Source organism: Macaca thibetana, chromosome 2, assembly GCF_024542745.1.
Source record: "Macaca thibetana thibetana isolate TM-01 chromosome 2, ASM2454274v1, whole genome shotgun sequence".
NCBI lineage: Eukaryota > Metazoa > Chordata > Mammalia > Primates > Cercopithecidae > Macaca > Macaca thibetana.
The window spans coordinates 74,869,062-74,894,181 of record NC_065579.1 but is presented as its reverse complement, the minus strand read 5'-3'; the positions used below and the strand labels follow the sequence as shown (position 1 = coordinate 74,894,181).

General features: G+C 39.6%; 1 protein-coding gene across 8 annotated transcripts in view; it reads left to right on the top strand.

Moving 5' to 3' along the window:
* Positions 1–25,120, top strand: part of TNIK (TRAF2 and NCK interacting kinase) — a 408,855-nt gene that overhangs the window by 83,317 nt on the left and 300,418 nt on the right. For all 8 annotated transcript variants that reach the window (XM_050780052.1, XM_050780051.1, XM_050780046.1 and 5 more), the window contains exon 2: positions 5,762–5,827. In XM_050780052.1, coding sequence (XP_050636009.1) covers positions 5,762–5,827 — 66 coding nt within the window. The remainder of the gene's footprint in view (positions 1–5,761; positions 5,828–25,120) is intronic.

Here is a 25,120-nt window from a genome sequence, read left to right as displayed (position 1 = left end):
GCGCCTTCTCAGTTGTCTTACTAATTTTTAAAGAGACATACATTTGTCCATAAATATCTGATTCTGTTTGCTAAGCATGTGGTGGGTAATATTATTGGTTGAAAAGCAATAGGTTTTCCTTTACTGGCCAGATTAGTTTTATTGGCTTTTTTAGTTGAAAATCTATAAAATGCAGACTGAATTTTACTGTGGCATATTATTTGTTTATTACATGAACTCATTTTCAAAGATGAAAAAGAAAAGGGAGGAAGAAAATGAATATTTATTAAAGTCCTATTACATATCAGGCCCCAAGCTAGTCTAGACGCTCACAGTTCTCATAGTAGCTCCCAAGGGGGGTAATCCTGTCCACATTTTAAAGATGAAGAAACTGAGTTCAAAGCAGTTCTGAAACTGGCTCAAGGTTAGAGAGCTACCAGTTGGTAAATCAAGGGCTGGGAATTACGGTTCCATGAAGCTGATGGGGTAGTGGTTAGGAACTCAAGGTTTGGAGTCTGACCATCTGAGTCAACATCCTAGCTCTGCTGCTCATTAGTGGTGTGACCTTGAGTAAGCATTTAATCCCTCCGTGCCTCAGTTTCCTAATCTGTAAAACAAAGATAATGATAGCATCCACTTGATAAAGCTGTGATAAAATGAGCTATTCATGAAAAATGCTTAGAATTGTTTCTGACACATAAGTCCTCATGAAATGTTCACTATTACTGTAATTTTTATTGTCATGACTAACCAAGTTTGCTTTTATCAGTACTGGCTGAAAAATTACATTTTCTTTCAAGGAATATCCTGCCTTTTGATATGTAGTTATACTTCATTATGAAATAATGTAAACTACTCTACCTTAGAATTAAATTCTCTTCTCAGCCTCCCAGCAAAGGTTAAGATCTGAATAAAGGCATGTGTAGCCAACAGGGATTCTTGACTTTGGTAAATGTCAATGATTTGCTCTTTTCTCCTTGGTGTATGTAACTTTCTTCCATGCTGCTCATCCTGGCTTTAAGAGCAGCTAAGCAAACACAAGAGGGAGAATTAAGTGGATTTCTTATCTCTTAGCTTTCCTGTCTTTGTAACATGATTATTAGGTACAGCATCCTCTCCTTGCTGCACATTCTGTTGGCCACATTCTGACAGCCTGACTTCTCAATGCACGTGAGGCACAGTTTACTACAACAGGCTCTATGGATTTTATTTGGTTAGAGCTGGGAATACTACAGGGGCTTTTACATGTGACAGCTTTGTCCATGTGGGATTGGGGAAAGGAGGATAGAGGGCACAGTCGTAGAACAACTTGTCTAGATTTAAAAGAAATGATGTAAGTTTGCTAGACCTTTGGCTCTACATTCTGATCCCTTTTTTTGTGACTTCCACTGTACATGTCTTGAAGAATTGGGAGTGGGACATCAACCTTATTCGGTAAATAGTTATATCTAGCAGTTATGTATTGGACACCATGCTAAGTGCTGAAAATACCAAGATAAATATGTTACAGTGCCTGCTCTTGAGGCATTTGTAATTCATCAAGGGAGAGAAATGTAAGAGAGGCTAGCACTATGTGAAAATGGTTATCATAGAGCCGTGCACAACATATTGCGGCTGCAGAGAGAGCGGCGGTGGCGCTGATTTGAGAAAGGCTTCAGAAAGGAGGCAGCAAGCTGGGCTTTCAAGGATGGGCTTGCCTCAGAAAGAAAGCAGAAGGAATAATCTTGGCAGATGGGCAGTATGAACCAAGAGCTGAGTGTGGTGTGTTAGGAACATGAGGGACATGTGTTGGTTATAGCACAGAATGATGGAACACGAGGCTGGGAATGGAGGCCAGGCCTAAGAATGACATGACCTGACTTTCAGTTTGAACTGTATCTTGTATTATTTTAAATCATGGAGTGTCATGATTAGAAATGTCTATTTTAGAAAGATCAGTATGGATAATAGCTTAGAAGGCAGAAAGAACTAAAAGCAAATGGTCTCAGAAAAAGATGATGAAGCCTGTTGTGTGAATGGAGTGGAATAGATGGATGTGGTGGACATTTGGAGATAAGATCATTGACACTTAGTGAACAAAATTAGGGGAGTGGTGGACAAGGGTGGAACTTTCGGGGAAGTCTACCTCAAAGGTGTGAGCAGAAGAAATATAGAATCTGTGAGAGAGACTAAGAGGTATGATAGATGGTGGAAGGGATATATTTTTAACAGGAGTGATGATGCTCAGGAGTACAAAAGGGGACAACTAGGACAGGACTGAGAAGCGACCACTACGTGTAAGAAATTGAGGTCATGGTGACCTTTTGGGGAAACTACTTTAGATGTACTCTAGAATGGAGAAAATAGTTGAATGCTTATACTGTTCAAGCTATATCACAATTCTACAAGGATGTAACTAATGATGAAATGCATTTGTGTGAAAGACTATTCACAAACACCCAGCTCTCCAGGCACTTGGATTAGGGGAAAGAAAGAAGAGAGCCTAGTGTCAGTACTGAGGTGTCACTGAGTAATACCTCTGATTTCTATGTCTAGGGTTTCAGAGAGTCCCCTTCTTGCAAATACCGTGACTCTTAATGCTATTTTGCTTTGTTTCTCTCAGGATACTGTAGACTGTAGATGCTTATAGACTTCTCTTAATTCCAAACTGGTCCTCATTTCTAGCCATGATGCTTGTAGTGTATGTTGTGGTATGTCACACAGAGCTCAGTTCTCCACTGCTGGGGCACTCAATTGTCCACCTGCTAGGAGTGTAGGTAGCTAGGGATGACTTTCACCTGAAAAATGTCCTCAGCTGAACAGTGTCACTTCACCTAAGATTGTTACCTCTGGGATGGGTATTGGGGGGCAGCCTACATGCAATGACTAGTCAATGGAGGTGGGATTCAAAGGCCTGATGCTTCCAGGTAGGATAATTCTGAAGGGCTATCCTAGCTCCAGCGCTCTCATGGATCAGAAGAAGTTTTTGTTACCACTACATTTCAGTTCAGCTCTTCCTTCGGCTCAGTCCAGTTCTTCCTTTCCTCTCCGGCAGGTGTTGATTCTGAGGCATACCCCAATAAACTCACACAGTGTAAATCTCAGGGAGTCTCGGAGTTTATTCCTGGGGAACCCATCTGATATGATTCTTTCCAGTTTGGTTGCCCATGCAAGGCCAGTTGCCAGTGGAACTCTTTAGTTCCTCTGAACTTCGCTTCAGAGGCCCTTGGATGTGTCCAGCGAAAACCTTCTCCTAGCAGTTTGAACTAAAGGCTCAGCATTGAGCCTCCTTGGTTTTGATTGGTTGTGACACATACCCAAGAATAGCTTATTCAAGGAGAGAAAAGAGCGTCACAAGTCAGCTGTCTAGATCCTCCTGAGACCTACCTACTAACCCCAGCTCTGAGAAGGTACCCTGAGGTGAGTGACCCCTGGGTGTAGAAGCTGATCCCTGCTCTGCACCTGTTTGTGCTCCTGCCCTCGTCGTACATCCCTATTTGATTCCCAGGTTCCTTGAGGCAGCCATTCATCACTGTCCTGTATCTCTTCTCTTTTTGTTATTTTTTTTTTTTAGTCAAGAAAAATGAATGTTGAAAACACAATTGAGATATTTCAAGCAAATGTAGAACTTCTCTCCAAATATGTTGCAGAAACACCACCAAGCAAACAAACTACTGGGAAGCACAGCTTAGAAACAAACAGCAGCTGCCACCATTTATGGGCTTTTTTTTTCTTTTCCTCATTTCTTTCTAATTCCGTTTGTAATAAAACCTGCTGCTCTAATGGCCTAGTAGTTTAACCAACAGAACTTTTCTTTCCTATCCTGAGGCCTCCCAGGTGGCCTTGACAGTGTCTTTTAGCTATGGGGTGTTGGTCGACTCAGAGCTTTAGTCCCTTAACAGTGTTTTCCAGTTTTGTGGTTCTGTCTGGAACCACACCTCCCAGACCAGGTGGGGCATAACTGGAACTTCTGGACTTCTGGAGTTTTCAGGACATGAGCATGGAGTGTGGTTTCCTGCCTTTCTGGCTTTGTAAGAGTGGGTAATGTAGTGCTAATTCCAATCTTTCTCAGTGACTAAGTGTTTAATCTGTTGGGTGCTTTGTTTGCTTTTTGTTTTTGTTTTTATTTGTTCTCTGTGTGGAATCTTTGAAGGCACCTACCCAGGGGCTTTTCTTGAGTTTGATTTACCACAGACTGGACTTTAAAGCATCCTGACTTGTCAGATCAAACTCATTTTTCCCTTTCCCCAGAATAGCAGAGAAACTCATTTTCCCCTTCCCCCATTAAATCCTGCTGGTGGTGTGGAATTTCTCAGCTTAAAAGTGATTACTATTAGGTATTAATAGATTTCTGACTACGTGCAAGGCATTGTGCAAAGCCCACACTTATTCTTCACAAGAGCATGACTAGGTAGATGTCATCCCTGCAGGCCCAGACAATATGTTGCTCTCGCGGGGTCTCCTAGGATCACATAGCTAGTTGAGGCACAGCTGGTATTTAACCCAGGTCTGTCTGAATCTGAAGTTCAGGCTGTTCCCTGCCTGCCTCTCAGCTACCCATTGTAATAATATATGGCATTGCTCTCATGTAAGTGTCCGGTAGAGATAGGCCAAAAGCGCAGTCTATTTTTATTTGTTCCTAAGAATATTTTTTAAATTAAATGCCTAACACTTAAAAAATAGGAGATCTCACATTAAATGCAATGTTCAGTTTCTCTTGAAAAATCTTTAGACCTGGCAATATTGTGCTAATATGTTGACAAGACAACAGTTGGCTCCAACTAGGTAAACTCCACCCCACCACATCCTACCTCCCTCAAAGAGGCTGGGGTTGCTCAGTTTGCCACAGGCCCCAACTGAACCACTTTACTTGTTTATGTTACTGGCCTGGCCTCTGCAGACATTTAAGTTTGTGACTTCTAGATTTATGCCTTTAAAAAAGCAATTTCTGTCCAGTTAGGAATCAGTAAGGGGTAAAAGTCAATTTCTGCCTCTGAATAGAATTTTATAGGCTTTGATTTTTCTTTTCAACTTCTTTGGGATACTAATTCAGTTATAATAGCAGTAATTATTGGATATTTATTGAACACTGTAACATTTAGCTGACTCCCGAGGTTAGTAGACAACTGATTGGTGGTAAGAACTTGAATAATTCTTCAATTTAGTTTGCATTTTAAATCCTGCAGTTACTCAGCAGGTACTACAGGAACTGGAGGCTATCCTCAAAAGTATATTTTGTAGAAGCAGTATTACAGAAGAGAGATGAATCCAAAGAAAATCTTTCTGAGACAGGTAGTTAAGTTGACTCTATTTTCCCTTGGAAACTGTTGACGGCCATAGGTAAGATTGCCCCACAATGCAGGAACACCGTTCTTAACTACCAGGGCTCACTCAACACAATGAACAGCTCAGATATTTCAAAGAGAAACATCCTAGAACATTAGAACCTTCTCAGGATGATGAGTCTTTCACTTTATTCTCGATGTAGCTCCTGCAAGTGTGTTTCCATTTGACAGTGAGAAATGTGTTAATTCTTTTTTATTATTTCACTTGAAAAAGCATCTCCTTTTGCCTGATTTAAACACATTTCATAGAAATGTAAAATGGAAAGAAAATGGAACTTGGCTAATTTCATAGCTGCAGCTGACTTAAATTTTAAAATTTTGATAGTATTAAATGTTAACACATGAGAGCCCCGTAAGCTAAAGTTGTTATTTATTTGCTTAATTTAGGTAAGTATTTGCTTTTGATTAAGGCAATGCCTGGAATATTGTTTGAATTTTTATTGTTTATTTTCTTTCAGGACCCCGCAGGGATCTTTGAATTGGTGGAACTTGTTGGAAATGGAACATACGGGCAAGTTTATAAGGTAAGTACATTGAGTCTCTGTGTGGCTTATGTATGGTTTCAGTTCATGAATGGCGAATTGCAGTGCTATCTATACTTGCTCATAAATGGCTCCTAACAAATTTAAAATGAATTAATATACTTGTTGATTGACTCTCCATGTTTTAAAATATATCTGTGGTTATGTTGCCTAAACTGGATTCTGTGATTTGGGTATTTCCCTTCATTATATATGACTGTGTTTATATGTGACACATGAATTCTGACGCCACTTATTTGAAGCTCTTCAAGCGTTCAGTTTCCTTTACTTTAATCACTGCCAGAACTGGTTTTTGAAAGAGAAAAGAATGCCATCTACTTTAGAAATTTAAGCTATTAAACTATTGCAGCTGGAAAAGTAGATGTGTTATTGGCCTAGGGCATGAATTAAATGAGTTGAGTGAACCGTATTGGAAGAAAACTTGGTTACCTCACAAAGCAAAAGCTTAATAGCAGCGACGAATTTTAGGAAATAATTAAAAGTTAAACTTGAGTTGAGACGGAGCTATGGAATAAGAAGTCTTGCTTGTCTGTTTACTAATTTTTGCTTACAAATTCACTCAAAAAGTGTTTTTGAAAGGTATTTTCCCCAAGTATAATCTACAAAAAAATGGTTGAAAATGTGAGTTGATTCCTTTTCTGATTGTCAAAAAAAATGAAAGTGAACTGTTTTTGGACTAAAGCTTTTGGGGTTTTGTTGAATGAGCTATTGAAATGCCATCAAAACAAACCAACTGTTTCCTCATGATAATTTATAGGGAAATATCCATCATTTTCCCTAGTGGCAGCGATATGGGATGGCATTTCCATTACAAATTATCTCGTGTTCTATTTTTAAAAATTCCTGCTGAGCCCTAAACTTTTCTCAGTTAATTAAATTTATTAATCATTCAGGTTGTAATATTTTCAATTCTGCAGAATTTCAGAAGTATTATTTATAGGATATTCTTGAGATTCTGTTTTTTAAAGCACAATTGTAAGTGGATACACATTTATATGTTTATTTACCAGAGGTTTCCCTTGGTGTCCAGGGAGAAATTTCTCCCTTGCAAGAAATGATTATTTCCTAAATTGTCCACCTTTTACCATTAGACAGAATGTAGTCTACCCAACCTGCTCACTTGACGTTGATCCTGTCTGACACAGAAAGAAATGTGTCTCAGCAAAGCTTTTAAGTACTTGCAATGAAGATAATTAGGTTGGAAGATTGTGTTACTGCGTTTTGAGAAACTGGATTGAACTTGTGAAGTAACTAATGAATGAAGATCTGACTTAGGTAGAAAATTACTTCTGATTTGCTGTCAATATGAAGGAGCAACTCTGTAGCATGGTGTTGGTTTTATGGTGCCATTTCTTAGAGCCTTTCCATTTCATTGTTTCCCACCCATAGGATATGCATTTGGGAGACAGTTCACAGCTTGGTACACTAATTCAAGAGGTGAAACTCTGCACTCTTATAAGAGGAGATACCAAGAGATTCAATTAAGGATGAGAATATTTGGAAAATCCAGAATTTTCCATAATTTCTTGTTATTTGAAAAAGGCACGGAAACAAATGGCAAGAGGTCTCAGATCTTTTTAGAGAGGGAATATATTTAGCAGCTAGGTTGTCAACATTATTATTCTACAGGATTCCGTTCTCTTGGTGGTTGATCAGTACTATGGCACCTTCCAAGTTAAGGGGGATTCTACAAAGAATGGTCATGGTGAATGCAGTGAACTTTGGGACAGGAGATTTGGTCTCTTACCAGCGCCATTGTTTTCATTGTTTTGTAACCACCACAGCTTTTCTGTGTATTAGTCAAATGAGAATGTAGTTAGAAATGCTTTGGGGCCTGGCCAGGTGCAGTGGCTCACACCTGTAATCCCAGCACTTTGGGAGACCAGGGCAGGTGGATCATTTGACCTCAGAGTTCAAGACCAGCTGGGCCAACATGATGAAACCCCGTCTCTACTAAAAATACAAAAATTAGCCAGGTGGTAGTGGCATGCGCCTGTAATCTCAGCTACTCAAGAGACTGAGGCAGGAGAATATCTTGAGCCTGGGAGGCAGAAGTTGCAGTGAGCCGAGATCTTGCCATTGCACTCTAGTCTGGGCGAGAGCATGAGACCATGTCTCAAAGAAAAAAAAAAAAAAAAAAAAAAGAAATGCTTTGGGGTCTTGTGATGATTTACTTAAAGAATTATAACTCCCTGCCTGGTTAAGGGTTTGGTTTCTAGGCAACCAGATGATGTTAGGTGGCACTGCTCATGAACAGACCCTGTGTTTCCTGAGGCCACTAATCCAGTCCTGCTGTCATTCTGAATTCTGAAAGATTAAAGTTTAATAAAATAGCAACATATGAGCTAAAAGATATGTGAGCCTAAAGTAAATTACATTAAAAAGTGATTGTTTGCACTATAGATTATACAACTTTTATGGAATATGTATATTTCTAAACTATAGGTATAAATAGAAATGTTGTAGCTCTAGGAGGAGGCCTTTATACATAAAATCATATGATAAGTATTTTCTTTATGTTAAATACTGTATTAGTCTGTTCTCACGACGCTATGAAGAAATACTTGAGACTGAGTAATTTACAAAGGATAGAGGTTTAATTGACTCACAGTTCTGCATGGCTGAGGAGGCCTCAGGAAACTTACAATCTTGGCGGAAGGCACCGCTTCACAGGGTGGCAGGAGAGAGAATCAGTACCCAGTGAAGGGGAAGCCCCTTATAAACCATCAGCTCTCATGAGAATTAACTCACTATCATGAGAACAGGATGGGGGAAACTGCCTCCGTGATTCAATTATCTCCACCTGGTCTCTCCCGTAACACATGGGGATTATGGGAACTACAATTCAAGATGAAATTTGGTTGGGGGCACAGCCAAACCATATCAAATGCTAAGCCTTTGATTTTAATTTTTAAAGTCTCTCTTTTGGTATTCCTGGTTTTCATAAAGTCAGGTATAATTTTACGAATAAGTCTATGGACATAACCTTTATTTTATGGAAAAATTTATTTTAAATTTCTTTTTTGTAAGCTGCCCTAAGAGAGTCATAATATAATTTTGTTTACAGGTAGTTTTAAAGAAACGTACTTAATATAATAAAAAGTATATGTAGGTATTCAGAGAATACCTCTTGAAATGTATCTGTATTTGAGTCAGGTACATCTAGATGTAAAAATATAAATATTTTATATAAAAGCCATTTAAAAATGTTTAGTTTTTCAAAGTTGCTTCTAGTCTTACTCCCAATTCTAGCTTATTCCTGTTTTGGGCAAAGTTAGATTTGTTTATCTTTAGCATTTTGGTCCTAGGTAATCAAGTAGTGATTCAGTGTCTGTTTTTTGCTTTTATTTACCGAGGAGCGTAGGTAAATAATAAAGAATAGTAATTCACCCTCAGGACTTTTAATGAGGAAACCATCTCCTTCTGCTCATGGCTGCATTAAAAAATAAACCAACAAAAGACCACATACCCATTTACTAAAGGTCTTGGCTGTTTATCGGCATGCCACCTATTGGGAACCTAATGGAATCTGGACACATTTTTGTTAAAATAGAGTAATTCTTTTAATAAGTTGAAATAATTGTTTAATGTTTACTGGTAAGATACCACTACAAATTAGCCATAGGGTTTAAATAAATGTTGGTCTATCCTGTCTCCTAATTTGCCCTTTTGAATATAGATTGGTTATTATGGAGATGAAGACATATTTTATCCCAGGGTGATAATGTGAATTAGGAATATGAAGGATTCCTAAGTATTTCTCATATTTCTTTTCAATGCTTCTTAAGGTTGTAAAGTGCAAGATAGGGAGGCCATTGTGGTGGCTATAGTGCTTATGAGAGAGAGATGCTGTGAGTGTGTATATTTCCAATGGGCTATGAGAATCTTCATAGTCCTCATTCTGAGTTCTCCTCTGCCAGCTGGCTGTCCAGCCCATCCTTGATCACCTCCAGTCATGTGGAACTCATTATTTTTCTGTCAGTCCATTTTCCTGAAATTCCTTTGAATGTTCTCACATTGTGCTGAGATCCTGCCTCTCTAAAATGTTTACCATTAAAACCCCATTTCATACCTCTAGAGCTATTTAAAATTTAAAATTAAATATTCTTTCACAAGAATGTAGACCTTTTGGGCCGGGCGTGGTGGCTCACACCTGTAATCCCAGCACTTTGGGAGGCTGAGGCGGGCAGATCACCTGAGGTCAGGAGTTTGAGACCAGCCTGACCAACATGGAGAAACCCCGTGTCTACCCAAAATACAAAATTAGCCGGGCATGGTGGCACATGCCTGTAATCCCAGCTACTCGGTAGGCTGAGGCAGGAGAATCGCTTGAACCAGGGAGGTGGAGGTTGCAGTGAGCTGAGATCCCACCATTGCACTCCAGCCTGTGCAAGAAGAGGGAAACTCCATCTCAAAAAAAAAAAAAAAAAAGAATGTAGTCCTTTTGATATGTGAAGATTTCTCCCTTCTTCCTCCAAACATATGCTTATGCCTCCTGTTGTCCAGGCAATGTAGCCTCAGCTGCTTGATTCATTCTTGTGGCATAGACCTGAGGCCCTTCATTATCCCTGCTTCTGCGCTGGAACTGTTCTATTGCTAAAAGTCATGTTTTATGCTTGTAAATAGTTTTATATTCCATAAAACTTTTTGAATATATAATTTAATTTCTGTTAGAATGAGCACCTTGTTCTCACTTCAGAGTCTTTATAGTTATAGTTCCCTCTACTTAGAACAGTTTCCCCCCAGCCCTCTCATGGCAGGCTCCTTCCCCTTCAGGTCTCAGCTCAAATGTTACCTTCTCAAGGAAGCCACTTTTCATCCCTGCATCTACTACAGCCAGCCACTGCCTCTGCTTCCCTCTGCCACAGACTTTCTTTATTACATTAACCTGTTTTATTGTTTTTATGGTATTGCCACTCTCTGAATTATCTTACTTCCTTGTTTATGTCTGTATTTAGCAATTTAAATACATAAGTCAAGGGAAAATAAAGTCAGAGACCTAGTCTGTGTAGACCATTACGCTATCCTAGTCTGGCACATAGTATATGTTGACACTTGTGGGGCCCAGAATTGAGCTATGTTTTCCTTGATAATTCTTTGTATATTGGTTCCTAGTTTAAAATTTTTTTTAGCATTTTCATAAAATATTAATTTTTGTACTTTAGAAAAATATATTTGCACAAAAGCAATAAACAAAATGCTCTACCTATTTTTTTTTTGTAAAGGGATGGTGATGTAGATCTTATGTTTAATGAATTACCAGTAGTCTGCAGAAGCAAGAAGAGTATGCTAGAAATTTACAAAATGAGGCAAAGCAGTTTTCTGGGGTTTCATCTCCTGACAGAGGTCCTCAAACTTTAGTATGTAAAATGAATATCTGAGAAAGGATTAAAATATAGATTTCCAGGCTCCAACTTCTGAAATTTTGATTCAGTGGGTCTGGGGTATCCTCTGTGAACATTTAATAAGTGTAAATGCTCATTCTGTTGTTCAAGATCTGGGGACTGCACCTCCAGAAACTGCAAAATGATTGTATGTTATCCTGTTATAGGTCACTTGAGTGAATGCTAATCCTAACAGTTTTTGCAATCATTTATTTTAGGATTTCCATGCTGACTCAAACTTACATAAACCAAGAAAAGCAAAAATCAAAAGATTTTGACCTGAGATGTGATACCCACCTGTTTTGGCTTGTTCAAAGATTTGACTTTCAGTGTTTTTATTTGATATGCTTAAGATGACAGTTTACAGCGGAATAATTTAACTCAAGACCTGAGAATCAATATTGTCAAAACTGACCTCACATAGCAAAATCTCGGCCTGTTGGGTGGAGATTTTCTCATATCTGTATATTGTGATCTCTTCATTCACCTTCTGCTAAAATAAGATAAAACATTTCAATAGTAAGTTTATTAATAGTTTATTTGTGGAGGTGATTCTATAACATTACCCAGGATACACTGTAGCTTTTCATAGCCTGCTGCAATGAATCATGTACTATTCACTTACTGTTTGGCAAGGAGTGAGTATGGGAGAATGGTGTGTTTTATAGATAATAGTGGCATTTGTTTTTTATTCAAGAATTTCTAACATAAAGAATACATTCTTTCACATTTGTTGAGTGCCCATGAAAAAAAGCCCTGTGCTTTGTATGGGAATAATGCAGAGCTAACTGAGGAGGTTCCTACTCTTAAGAAGCGTGTAATCAGATTATGTAATTAGGACTGAGCGCTCACTGTGCACCAGAGGTTTCTATGTATATTGTCTCAGTTATTCCTCATGGTGGTTATGGTCTCATTTTATTGGGGAGGAAGAACATTTCTTAAATCACATTCTCACTCTAAGGCAGGGTTTCTCATTCTCAGCACTCCTGAGATTTGGGGCTGGGTGATTCTTTGTTGTGGGGGCTGTACTGTGCATTGCAAGATACATAGCAGCCTCCCTGGCCTCATCCAGCTACAAAACAGCAGCACCCCTAAGTTGTTGCAGCTGAAAATGTCTCCAGATTTTCCAGTGTCTTCTGTGGGGGTAAAACCACTGCTTTAAAAATGATACAGAATGGCAAAACTCTTAACATTGAGGTGCAAGTGGGGACAGTGAGAGTATAGACTATTTAGGATTTTTTTTTTTTTTTTTTGAAACGGAGTCTTGCTCTGTTGCCCAGGCTGGAATGCAGTGGCCGGATCTCAGCTCACTGCAAGCTCCGCCTGCCGGGTTTACGCCATTCTCCTGCCTCAGCCTCCCGAGTATCTGGGACTACAGGCGCCCGCCACCACGCCCAGCTAGCTTTTTTTGTATTTTTTAGTAGAGGCGGGGTTTCACCGTGTTGGCCAGGATGGTCTCGATCTCCTGACCTCGTGATCCGCCCATCTGGGCCTCCCAAAGTGCTGGGATTACAGGCTTGAGCCACCGCGCGCGGCCGCGACTATTTAGGAATTAATGCTGTCCAGGCAGAGTGGAGACCTGAATGGGCTGCAAGATGTGGGTCTGGAAAAAGCTAAGAGGCCTTGGCATTTCCACTGTATCTGGGAGTGTAATTGAGCATTTTTATAAGTGGAAAGAGTATAATGAAAAGGACTTTGGAACAGGACTGCCTGAGCAGGATTTTGCTGAGTCTGGTTTTGCTCTGTTCCAATCGTGTGAAGATAACCAACTTACCCTGTGAGCCTGGATTTCTTTATCTTTTATTAATAGTACAGAGTAGCGCTGTTAATGAAAACTCAAGTGTAAAACATTAATATGTGGAAGCGCTCAGCTCAGTGCCTGACACATAGTAGGCACTCAATAACCTTTTCCTCTTCCCAAACACATATGCCAGTTCTTCCCATGGTCTTGCTTTCATAGAACATTTTATGCCCTAAAAGAAACATTCATAGAGGAATGAAGTTAGAAACACATGTCTTTGTGCTCCACATTCTACACTTGATTTACTGGTTTTTATGTATGCTTAGAATGGCATTATTTGCATTAAATATTAGGATGGTACGAAAATAACTGTGGTTTTTGCCATTACTTGTAATACTTTTGCACCAACCTAATACCAGTATTACTTTTAATGGCAAAAACGGCAGTAACTTTTGTGCCAACCTAATACAATTTTCAATACTTCTTGCATTGTATTTGGTGATATAATTGGCAGTTGGATATTATATTTGGTCTTTAGTGCTTAAAAAAGCCAATTTCTCAATAATGTGTAAAGAGAAGATAGATTAATAGAGGAAACAGGAATCGGTTGCAGCACCGTGGAACTTTGGTGGGGTGAAAATGATTTCTGAATAATTTTGTATTTCACAAGTTTTGGAGGAGAAGCAACAGTATTTCTTCTTCAGGTAGTATAAGGTCTCAGGAGAGAGTCTTTATTGTGAGATTAGTGAAGGGGTGTGGAGCAGCAAGAACCTCATTTAGACATTAAGGACCTGTCAAATGGTTTTGGTTCTACCCTTTGCTTGCCTTAGCTTTGAGCTTGCCATAGATCTACTTGGAACTTCAGTTGTTCTCATCTGTAAAATTAGAATATAAAGAAACAATTTTCATGATATGCCCCATGAAGCTATTGTGAGGTTGAAATCAATTAATGACTATGGAAGTATTTTGTTAAATATAAATTCCTATGTGCATGTAAGGTTTGATTACTGCTATTGTCATTTATTACAATAGGAGGTGGCAGATTCCTGTTATCTTGGGGTCCAGGGAAGTTTATTCCTATGTTGTTATTTCTCTTCTTCATCATCAGGCTTTATTATCTATTCTTAAGTTGTAGTTTGGCTAGAATTAAAGGTAACAATTTTACTTCCATTTTCCAATAAGTAGGAGAATCATTCACCTTTGAAATATGTTGGCTTGATGAATTTTTCATCCTCGTAGATCCCTAAGTTGTTTGCATCTAATATTGTCTGAAGACCATGCCACTTTGTGCTATGATCTGTTGAGTGTAATGAATTAGATGGTTGTCATGTGAACATGGAGGGAAGACCTTTGTGAGTGCCTGTGTGCTGGATGCCGTATGGAAGTGTTGATTTCTCTGCTAGGTGGCTGAACCTGTAGAGTTGCTACCAAGACTTGATACAGGGACTGTGTGGGATTTCTTGTTGCTACTAGTGGTTTGCAGCCTTCTCTTTTTATAGAACTCATCTGGATAATTTTGCAAAACTATAGATAATTGGGCCTTTCTTTAAAAATTTGATTTTAGTTTGTCTGATGTTGGGCTGGGGGAGGTTTTATTCCAGACCTTCCCAGATGCTTGTAATGCATAGCCAGGATAGGGAGCCGCTGGGCTGAGGCTCTCTGTAGTCTAAGTGCTCTTTTGGGGATCTTTGCCTTTGGAGATGAGTCTACCCCTTTTAGCTCTGTCTTGGGGTTTTGTTTACCTTTATTCATTTATTCAGTGTCAGCCTTCATAAGTATCTAACAACTGCCTGGCATTGCCTTCAGGACAGGGTTTATAGATAAACATGTGGCATGGTCCTTGCCCTCCAAGGGTTTGAAGTCTCTGGGTGGAGAGACATGAAAATCGATCACTTCAATGTTGTATTCCATGTACCACAGCAAGAGTATACAGAGCAGAGCCAAATCTGTGGGGGCTGTGGGAAGACCAGGAAAGGCTTCATATAGGAGGTGATTCTTGAGTGGAGTCTTAAAAGATGAATAGATGTATGTGGAAGGGGAATTAGGCACTCTAGGGAGAGGTAGTGTTACCAAAGGCTTGACTGTTGTTGATGGCCTGGGCCAGGGTCAATATCCTGAGGTGAAGTAGGGCTAGGAAGCCTTTAAGATAGACATGGACAGATGGCTCTTCTGGCCTTGAGTCTTGGCCTTGAGACTCATTAACTGTGTGAGCTTAAGCAAGTCATTTAGCTTTTCTGGGCCTTGGTTTCAGGTATAACGAAGAGGTCCGGCCAGAAGGTCTCCAGAGTTCCTTCTGGATATGACATCCTTTAATTCTAAGTAGAGAACTAGTCTGGATAACCTCCACAAGTTGCTTCTATGAATCCACTTACAGCCTGTGCTTTTCCAAATACAAAACTGAAATATTCTAAACCGTTAGCAAAATGATTTATACGGAATGCCTAACATTATTAAGATACGCATTTGGCCTGGTGGCATTGCTTGGTGTAGTTCTGTGTTGAAGGATGTAAACACATGCACATTTTATACCATTCTCTCATTAATCAGAGCTGCAAGGTTTTAGCAGGTTCTCACTGCCTCAATGAATGATGATATATACTTTCTAATAGCGCTGGAAAGAGGATGAGATTTTCTGTTAGGGATGGACATGGATTGGCACTCATGTACTCAATTTTGATTTGAAGTATTTACAATGCTTTAGTCCAAAATACTTCATTCCATCTCATATTCTATCAATGAGTTGCCAAATAACTTGATGCACAACCCCCTCGTGACTTGTAGTTTTTAGATCTCATAACACCCTTAATGACTTGGTGATTATAAAACACTTTGAAGTAATTAAACAATCAATAATTACTATTCTGGGTTATCTGTAACCTGTAAAATGAAACCCTGCCAGGATTACAGGCACAGAATTTAGGGCTCCACACGGTTTTTAACTATTTCCTACATGGGAAACATTTGAGACTCTTTAATAAAAAGAATAACCAATTAACTGTGGTACGGAGATTATATTTCCTATCTCTGTAGTTTAACCTTAAGTATAATTTCATTAAATCTGCTTATATATTTTGCATATGCAAAAAGAAATATCTGCTGTTTGGCAAGCAAATATATGCTTACTACTGCATAGGAGCCTTGTCGGTGGTGAAGGTCGAGAATGGGGTCATTACAGCCTCTGCTGCTGGGTGCAGCGGCCTTGGGTATTGCTTCGGATCTTGGTCCTGTTGCTCACCTTGCAAGGCGAAGCACAGAACTGCTGTGTCCTTTCTACAACAAAGGAAAGGACAAGTGTAGCAGCTGGTTACACCATTTTTCTAAATAAATTACAAAATGTCTACTACAAAAATCATAATAATAATAACCGTATTATCTTTGTGGACAGCAGAGAAGAGTTAGGAACTCAATATGTGAAGAACTCAGTCTCCTTTAAGGAGAAGGTGACTTCTTGTTTTAGATAACTTGCCCGTTACTGTTGAACATCTTCGAGTTGATACTTCAAGTATTGCTTGAGAAATTCAGTTTTGATCTGTGCATCATATTCAGGGAGGTGGTATGAGGCTCCTAACTGAATTTATCTTACTGGAAATCTTTTTAGTGGTACCTCTTTCTCTTATCGTAGAACGTACGTACTGTCATTTCCCCCTTAGCCATTTTAAGTGAGCATACAATTCAGCAGCATTAAGTACATTCACACTGTTGTGCAACCCTCACCACTACCCATCTCCAGAACTACTTCGTCATCCTCAACTGAAACCCTGAACCCGTTAAATATTAACTCCCCACACCCTACTATTCCCTATTCCACCCCATGCCCTGATCTCTGTTTTAAAAAATACTGTTAGTAAACTTAATTATAGAGGCGGTGGTTTCCTGGGTCATGTCCTGCAACACTGGATCTGCAACAAGCCTGAAATGGGTCTGCGTGTCTGTCTGTCGTTATGTTGGCTTTCCTCAAGGTAACTCACAAACAGCCCACTTTATTATCTGCAGGTGGCTGACCACTCAGCACCTGCAGGGCTGCCTCTTGTTCTAGGAAGCTGAAACCAGCTGAAGCCCTTGATTTTTCTACCCTGTTTATATCTCAATAAAATGACCCTTCTCAGGTAGAAGTCCACAAAAAATATACAAGCATTTTGTATGAATTCTAAAAGAATATTGTGTATGTTTTCTGATATGGTTTGGCTGTGCCCGCACCCAAATCTCACCTTGAATTGTAATAATCCCCGCACCTTGAATTGTAATAATCCCCGCATGTCAAGGGTGGGGCCAGGTGGAGATAACTGAATCATGGGGGCAGTTTCCCTCACACTGTTCTCGTATAGTGAATAAGTCTCAAGAGATCTGATGATTTTAGAAATGGGAGTTGCCCGACACAAGCGCTCTTGTCTGCACCATGTAAGATGTGACTTTGCTCCTCATTCACTTCCAGCCATGAGTGTGAGGCTTCCCCAGCTATGTGGAACTGTGAGTCAATTAAACCTCTTTCCTTTATAAATTACCCAGTCTCGGGTATGTCTTTATTAGCAATGTGAGAACAGACTAATACATTTTCTATATTAAAATGTCTGGACTGTGGGTATTTTTATTACCATTTTACAAATGAGATTTCTCTTTACCTTAAATGTATCAACTATTTTTTAAAGCGGCAAAACATTTTTCCTCCACAGGAAACTCCAGTATTTTACACAATAGCAGAATGTTCTGGATGGAGGATAGTTAGGGTCTACCTCATGGAGCCATCCCTTTGCCAAAACTCCCCTGAGGCTCCTCTACCTCCCTCCACAGACTAGCCCCACACTTGGAGCTCCAGGGAGCACAGTTATACATTCCCAGTCACAGGTCCCTATGACATGACCTCTGCCTCCCACTCCAGCCTCATCTACAGCCCATCCTGATTCGCACTGTGTCCACCTATGGTAGTGCATTGCGGGGCATTTGTGCACACTGCACACAGTGTCTGTTTATCTGTGCTGTGCCCTTCCCCACCCCCTGTTGGCTAGCAACCATACTATATCCTTAACACTTGGTTCAGGCAGCACCCTGCTCAGTGGGGTTTGATGGCCTTCCCTGCCTCTTCTCTCAGTACTCTGACCTGTTTGTAATCCTCTGTCTGGCTGTCTCCTACTCCAAACTGAGCTCCTTGAGTCAGGGACATTACCTTACTGTTTCTCTAGTACCAATATAGAGTAGGTGGTTACAAATATGTACCAAAAAAAAAAAAAAGTACAGAGGCCAAGGCAGGTGGATCACCTCAGGTCAGCAGTTTGAGACCAGCCTGGCCAACGTGGCAAAACACTGTCTTTACTAAAAATACAAAAATTAGCTGGATGTGGTGGTCTGGGCCTGTAATCCCAGCTACTCGGGAGACTGAGGCAGAAGAATCACTTGAACCCGGAAGGTGGAGGTTGCAATGAGCTGAGATCGTGCCACTGCACTCCAGCCTAGGCCACAGAGGGAGACTCTGTCTCAAAAAATAAAAAAAATAAATAATAAATAAAAAAAAATTCTATGTTCTGCTGAGTTTGGAATGCCCTAACTCAGTGAGATATGTTTAGGTTTGCTTCATCTCAGCTGTTTGAGCATATAAATTAAGGAGACTGACACAAAATATAATATTTAGTAGCCAAGAGCAGTTTGATACCTGATAAGTAAAAACAGTGTCGGCCTACCATCTAATATGACAGAAGAGAATAGGACAAAGAAAAAATTGTTTTCTCTTCTTTTTAAAACTGGCTTTATGATTCTAAGGCTGTTTTTGTGGCTAAACACAAAGAACCACAGCTCATCTGAACTTTTAAATAGCCCATTGCACACTTTTGATATCAGAGATGGGTTTTTGGAGGTTGTTTTCCATCTTCTACCATGTCTTTGGGACTGTAGAGTTAAACATTGAAATCACTGATGTCAACCATAAAACATAAAACAGAATGTTTTTCATAAAACGTTCATATTCATTATTTCATTTGACCTTCACAGTAACCCCATAAGTTAGGTAGAAGAGGTGCAATTAACCCTGTCTTAAAGGAGAGAAATTGAGGTCTGAGAGTTTACAAATGACTTCCCTTGAAGCCCCCGGGTAAGTAGTAGAGCATGACTCCTGATCAAGTGGCCTACATTATCTTAGCTCCACTCAGAAGTTTCCCAGGAGGAGATTTGGGTATAACATCTCCTTAAATGTTTGGCAAAGATTGGTTTTGCCCTGCCCTTCCCTTGCATGTTTAGAATATTTTAAGTAGCTTCTTGATAAGTCTGAATTTACAGTGTAGAGCAGCGATGCCATAGCCTGTTTCAATATATAGTGCTTCTCATCTTTATAGCGAAAATACTCGGGGTGATTCATGGCTTGCTGATTACTCATTGATTTCTTAGTAAATGGGGACACTATGTTTTTATACAACAAACACAATTGTATTTTCTCAGAAAGATAAGTGGATTCTTTTCCACCTACAAAAAAGGAAGCAGCATACCTTGGGCTAATTACATTTTACAATATAAAATACAGCTGTGTTGATTATTTAAGGGAGTTGGTTGCCTCTTCTCAGAGAGGAGGAAGAAATTTCTAGATATCTTCAAAAAATCAGCTCCAATAGCCAGGTGCATGATGATTTTTTTTTCCCCCAGAAAAACTCTACAATCAGACTGGAGCTTGATAAATGTTTGTTGAAATGAATTGAATTGATTTGTTCTCTCAGCTTCAGTTGTGTGCTTTTGTGAGCAAATGGATGAATCTTACTGCTCTGGAGACCATGCAAATATTTGCCAGGTGCATAATTTGTACTTTTCCTCTATTCCAAGCAGAGGGAAGGCCAGTTACCTGTAACCTGGTATGGCATTGTAGCAAGTTGCTTACTCTTTGCTTCTGTATTTCCTCCTTTACAAGGATGCCTAGGTTTGTGTGTTTGGGGTTGAGGGTGGGGAGAGACAATGAAATAGAGGATGGAAAGGAAGAATTTCTGGGTATTGTAGAGGAAGATGACCTGGCTACAATATCAAGATGTAATCTCTTGGATAATTTGCATGAGTGCAAGTTAGGAATACCTGTGACTCCCCATTTCTGTTTCTGTTAAGGATCACATTATTCACTTTTTTCCTTACAGGTTTTAGATATGTAACACCAGCAACCCAGGAACGCTAGAGATGCCTCTATCAGACACTTTCATGACAAGTTTTACCCAGAGTTATCTCATTCTTTCTCTTTGTCGAAACAGTGAAAGTGAAAACACAGGACAGTGTGTCCTCTTCTTTGGGTGGAGGCAAAGCTGATTGTATATTCTCTTCAAAGAAGTTGCAAATTAGGCAGATTCTGATTTCCCCCCAGCTAACACTTCTGGTGATTTCAGCTGGAGAAAATGAATGTTTTGTGGCCTAAATGTTGAGTACATTTTGTTCTACCATTTTGTACCCACTTGTGCACTTATGAAGAGATACTTCAAATACTTCAGAAATTCGAAACCTTTCCATTCCCTCAAGAAACCTATCACAGAAGCCAATCACCAAGCCTCCCTCCTCCTCCACATGAATATGCCCCTCTGAGAGTGCTTCAGGGAGGAGGTGCCTGAAGCCAACCCCTCTGAGGCAACCCCAGCTTTCATGGTCTGCTGTAGGATGGGGAAATGGGATGAGCAGATGATTAATATGGAGCCATGGCTGCTCTGTCCTTGGGGTTCCAGTTTATTTGTTGCCCAGAACAAGACTTGCTTGAATGAGACGAATGCCTTCAGTTAATCAGCTGAGTAAATAGTCACAAATTAAGGTGTGACCAAGAATCCAGTGTTCGTAGGGGATGGGGGAAAACACAAGACAGAAAAGACAAAAACAAAAAAAGTCTGCTAACAGAACCCAAAACAGAATAGCAACATCGAAAACAGAACGCTCTTTGAGTATTCTTTTCTAGTCTAGAAGCATAGGAGATTTATGGATATCTGATTAAGTTGATGAGTAATACCATGGTCAGATGTGCTCTTTGAAATTTGGCCCAAAAACTATGCATCACGGTGTTAACTCTCGCTGGAATCTATATATTTGTGAGTAGCTTAAAAGTAAGATAGGTATTGACAATGTTTTCTTTCACAGCCCAATCACTGCTTAAATTATTTCTCCCTCAGCAGTCTTAGTCTACATTCTCAGTGTTGAAGAAACTCCTTAGTCTGTGCAACAGTCTCTAGGGAGTATCTTTGCATTTCTAACAATCGACTCTGGAGATTAATTGGGATTTTGCTTATAATAAGATGTCAGCGTCTGACTCAGGATCTTGCTTCTCAGGAAGCCCAAGGGTAAGGACACAGAACTCCTAGGCTTTTAGTCTTGTGCCCACCGAGTCCTGCCACAAGCTGCCTACTGAGGTCCTGGAGGTTTTCTTTTGAAATTTCTTTGAGGAACACAGCTCAGGTAGTGGACCAGCTCAGGTGCTCAAATTTCAGCGTGAGTCTGTGGCAACTACCTCTCCATGGCTGGTGTCTGTTTCCAAAGTAAATATAGGGGAGGAAATCCCCTTTTTACAATCAGCAATTTGGGTTAGAGCAGAAGCAATAAAGGTGCCTAGTGTGAAAATTAGTTTTTCAAAAAAAGATAGCTATACAAAGGTGTGTATGTCTACATATATATTACATATGTGTAATGAATTTGGTGTTTGTGCTGAGTTCTATGCTTTATTGGGAGTGAATTTCTAAATTGGTATCAGTTCAGGACAATTTTTTTCTTGGTGGCGCAGTGTCACCCTAAGACATGAATGTGGTCTTAAGGGCTGATTTTGCTGGAATAATGGCACTTTATACTAACATAACACCTTTTGGGGGATTTGGAGGGTAGAGGATATCTACAAAAAATTCTCCAGAATAAAAATTTTAAGAAATCATAGATACTAACTCTGAAGAAGTACCAGGACCACAATCTTTACTGCCTACTATTACTAAGAGAAGGAAAAATAAGTTAACTTTTTAACTCGGCTCAGACGAAGGCTGGGCATCCAAAATAAAACCTTTGATTTATAGGCAAAACACCCATGGGGAAGGGCACGTTGCAGAAACATGTCGCTGTTTTCCTATACTTGAACCTCAGAGGTTAAGATGAGTTCAGAACTCTAGATGGTTTAAGAGCCATCTCTTTATTTTTTTTAATCCTGAGTCATCTCTTGTAGTCAGGTGTTTCATAGATTTAGTATGTGCTTTAGTTGGCAGTTCTTGCCTTTACTTGTTAATGTGTCTCTTTAAAAGCTCAAGGACCGACCTTGTTTTGTGCACAGTGAAAGTAGCACTAGCATGTAATCCTATATGTATAGTATATGTAGAGAGTAACTGTGCCCATTATAGGAAAGGCTTGGTAGCAGGCTTCTACACATCATAAAGTAAGCTCTTACTGCTTAATATCCCTGCTTTACAGATGAAGAGTCTAAACTTTGCAAAATTTAACTTGCCCTAGGTCACACTGACAGTAAGTGGCACAACCTGGAGTTGAACCCACAACCTTTTGACACCAGCGATTGAAACAGATATAATTTATTGGCATAATGAAAGCATGGTGGGGTCGACTGCTCAGTGTAAGAGTTCAGTCATCTAACCTTTAATTTAAAATTTTCTGGTTTAACTGAAGACTACTATTTCTAGTTCTTAGGAACCTTGTAAAGTAGAGCAGCCACCTTCGGTGTTGTTTACATGCTCTGTTTCTCCTATCTGACCATTTAAAAAAGGCATAAAAGAATTATTCTGCTCACAAATGACCTACTAATTCTGCCAATATGTTGAAATAAATGTTCTTTAAATTATCCTATTTAGGAGGATAGGTTACTTTAAGGTAGAAAGCCAGACAAAATATGTTGCTGTTCTAGAAGGTTCTTTGGCTTGGGCCAATCAAATAACCTTGATGTTACTTTTGCATTTCTGGGTACATTAAAGCCTCATTAATTTTCAGAGAAGAGACTTGGGCAAAACTTGACCTTTTAACGTCCCTTAGAAGGAGGAGTTTACCAAGCAATTTAAGAGTATAAACAGGAGTTTAAGAAGTTTGTTGAAAGCCTCTGTCCTTAAGTACCCTTGGGTATCTGAAGACTGTTTATTCCTGTTGATATGCTAATCACAAGACATTCTTCAGTATTAAAGCATTTCCTCCAAGGAATTAATACTTTCACTTAAATAGGGTTCCTGCAATGTACTCGGTTCGTTAAACTATACTATAAAGTAGTTCCTTATTTACATAGTGATACCAACACTTGCATCCCAAATACACTGAGTTGGAGAGGCTTTGCTGAGTATTAAACACATTTATGTCAAACATTCGCCAGTTTGGAAAATCTGAAATTATCAGTTGCTTATTCTTTGGATAAATAACACAAAAGAACACGTGGCTAAGTCACAGAGGGGATGCCTTTAATGTTGTGTATGGAATAATGGTCTCCCAACATACTTGGGGTTTGGTAGCCTTATAGAATCCAAAGGCTTAAAAGGTGAATCGATTTTTCTGAGGATTGTCTGGAGTTTTTAATGCCTCATGAAGATATGGAAAATTTTATGGATCACCCTGGATGAGAAACCAGGATGAACCTTTCAAAAAATCAAACACATACTTCTCTTTGAAGCACAATTTTGCATTTGTATATGAAGTAGACCCTTGCTACTCCAGGTGTGGCCTGCTGTCCAGCAACCTCCTGGGAGGTTGTTGGAATTGCAGAATCTCAGGCCTTTCCAAACCCACTGAACCAGAATCTGCTTTTTAACAAGACTCCCAGGTGATTTATATGCCCATTTAACTTTGGGAAGCATGAGATTAGATCATCTCATTGGTCCTGAGGACTAGAGATAGCTTAATTAGTAGAATGCCTTTCCTAGGCATAAATCTGGGGTTCAGGATGGGCAGGGTGCCTGAAATGCACCATTTAACTTTTGTGTTGAATGGTTCTCCTGGCAACTGAGAGCGGGCTCAGGCAGGGCCTTTCTGCCCAGTGTGGTTGGTTCGTCATATCCCACAGAGATGAATCACACATTTGGATAGGTGAAGAGGAGAAGGGAGATCTCATTTCTGGCAGTAACCAGGTTACATGATGCGGAGTCTGTAATACTTAGGTTGAGAGTACATGAAGATTTGCGACATTTGGCTGCTACTATGCATTGGAAATTTTCCCCCCAACTCTTACAAATGCAATGATAGTCCTGAAACTCTGTCCTTCAAGATATTTTGGAACTTTCTCTGGTGCCGTTATTTCATATTAAAATGAGAAGAAGAACAAGAACATGAGAATAAATGAATTCTTTTCCTCTCAAAAACAAGATCCAACCAATATACCTAATGGAAATATGAGGATGACACATAATGCAATTTTTGTGTGAGTAGTTCTTATAATTATTTGTATAGAAGAACTAAGATGACTTTCAAGCATTGAGAGATCTGTCAAGTGTTTTTACAGTGATAGGATAGAGAATAGTCACTCAGACACACATACACACACCTTCTATATCTGCATGCATTCATACACATACACTTTATTTTTTTATATATGTATATGAATACACATACACATATTTTTTTCCCTAAGATTGTTGGGCAAAATAAATGACATAGTTTGCATGAAGAATACATAGGGCAGGCCAGGCATGGTGGCTCACGCCTGTAATCCTAGTGCTTTGGGAGGCCGAGGTGGGTGGATTTCCTGAGCTCAGGAGTTCGAGACCAGCCTGGGCAACATGGTGAAATCTCTATTAAAAATACAAAAATTGGCGAGGTGTAGTGGCACGTGCCTATAGTCCCAGCTACTTGGGAGGCTGAGACACGCAAATAGCTTGAACCCAGGATGTGGAGGTTAAGAAAAAAGAATATATGGAACAGATTAAAGTGTCCAGCAAGTGTTAGTTATTATGGGAAGCAGCAGGTTAAGAGCATCAAGTTTGGGGTTGCATCCCTTGGGACCAGAATCTTGGCTCTACCACTTACTGGTAGACCTAGGGTTCACTGCTTAACCTCTTTGTGCCTTGGTTTTCTCTTCTAAAAGTTAGGAATAATAATAGTACCTATCTCATAAGGATAAAATGAGATAATACATGAAATGCATTTAGAAGAATTTTAGGTATACAGTGAGTACTCAAAAAAAGTTAGTTTTTATGTATGCAGTATACTCTGTTATCTGAAATTCAGTTAAAGGATTGAGTTTCTTTGGGCATT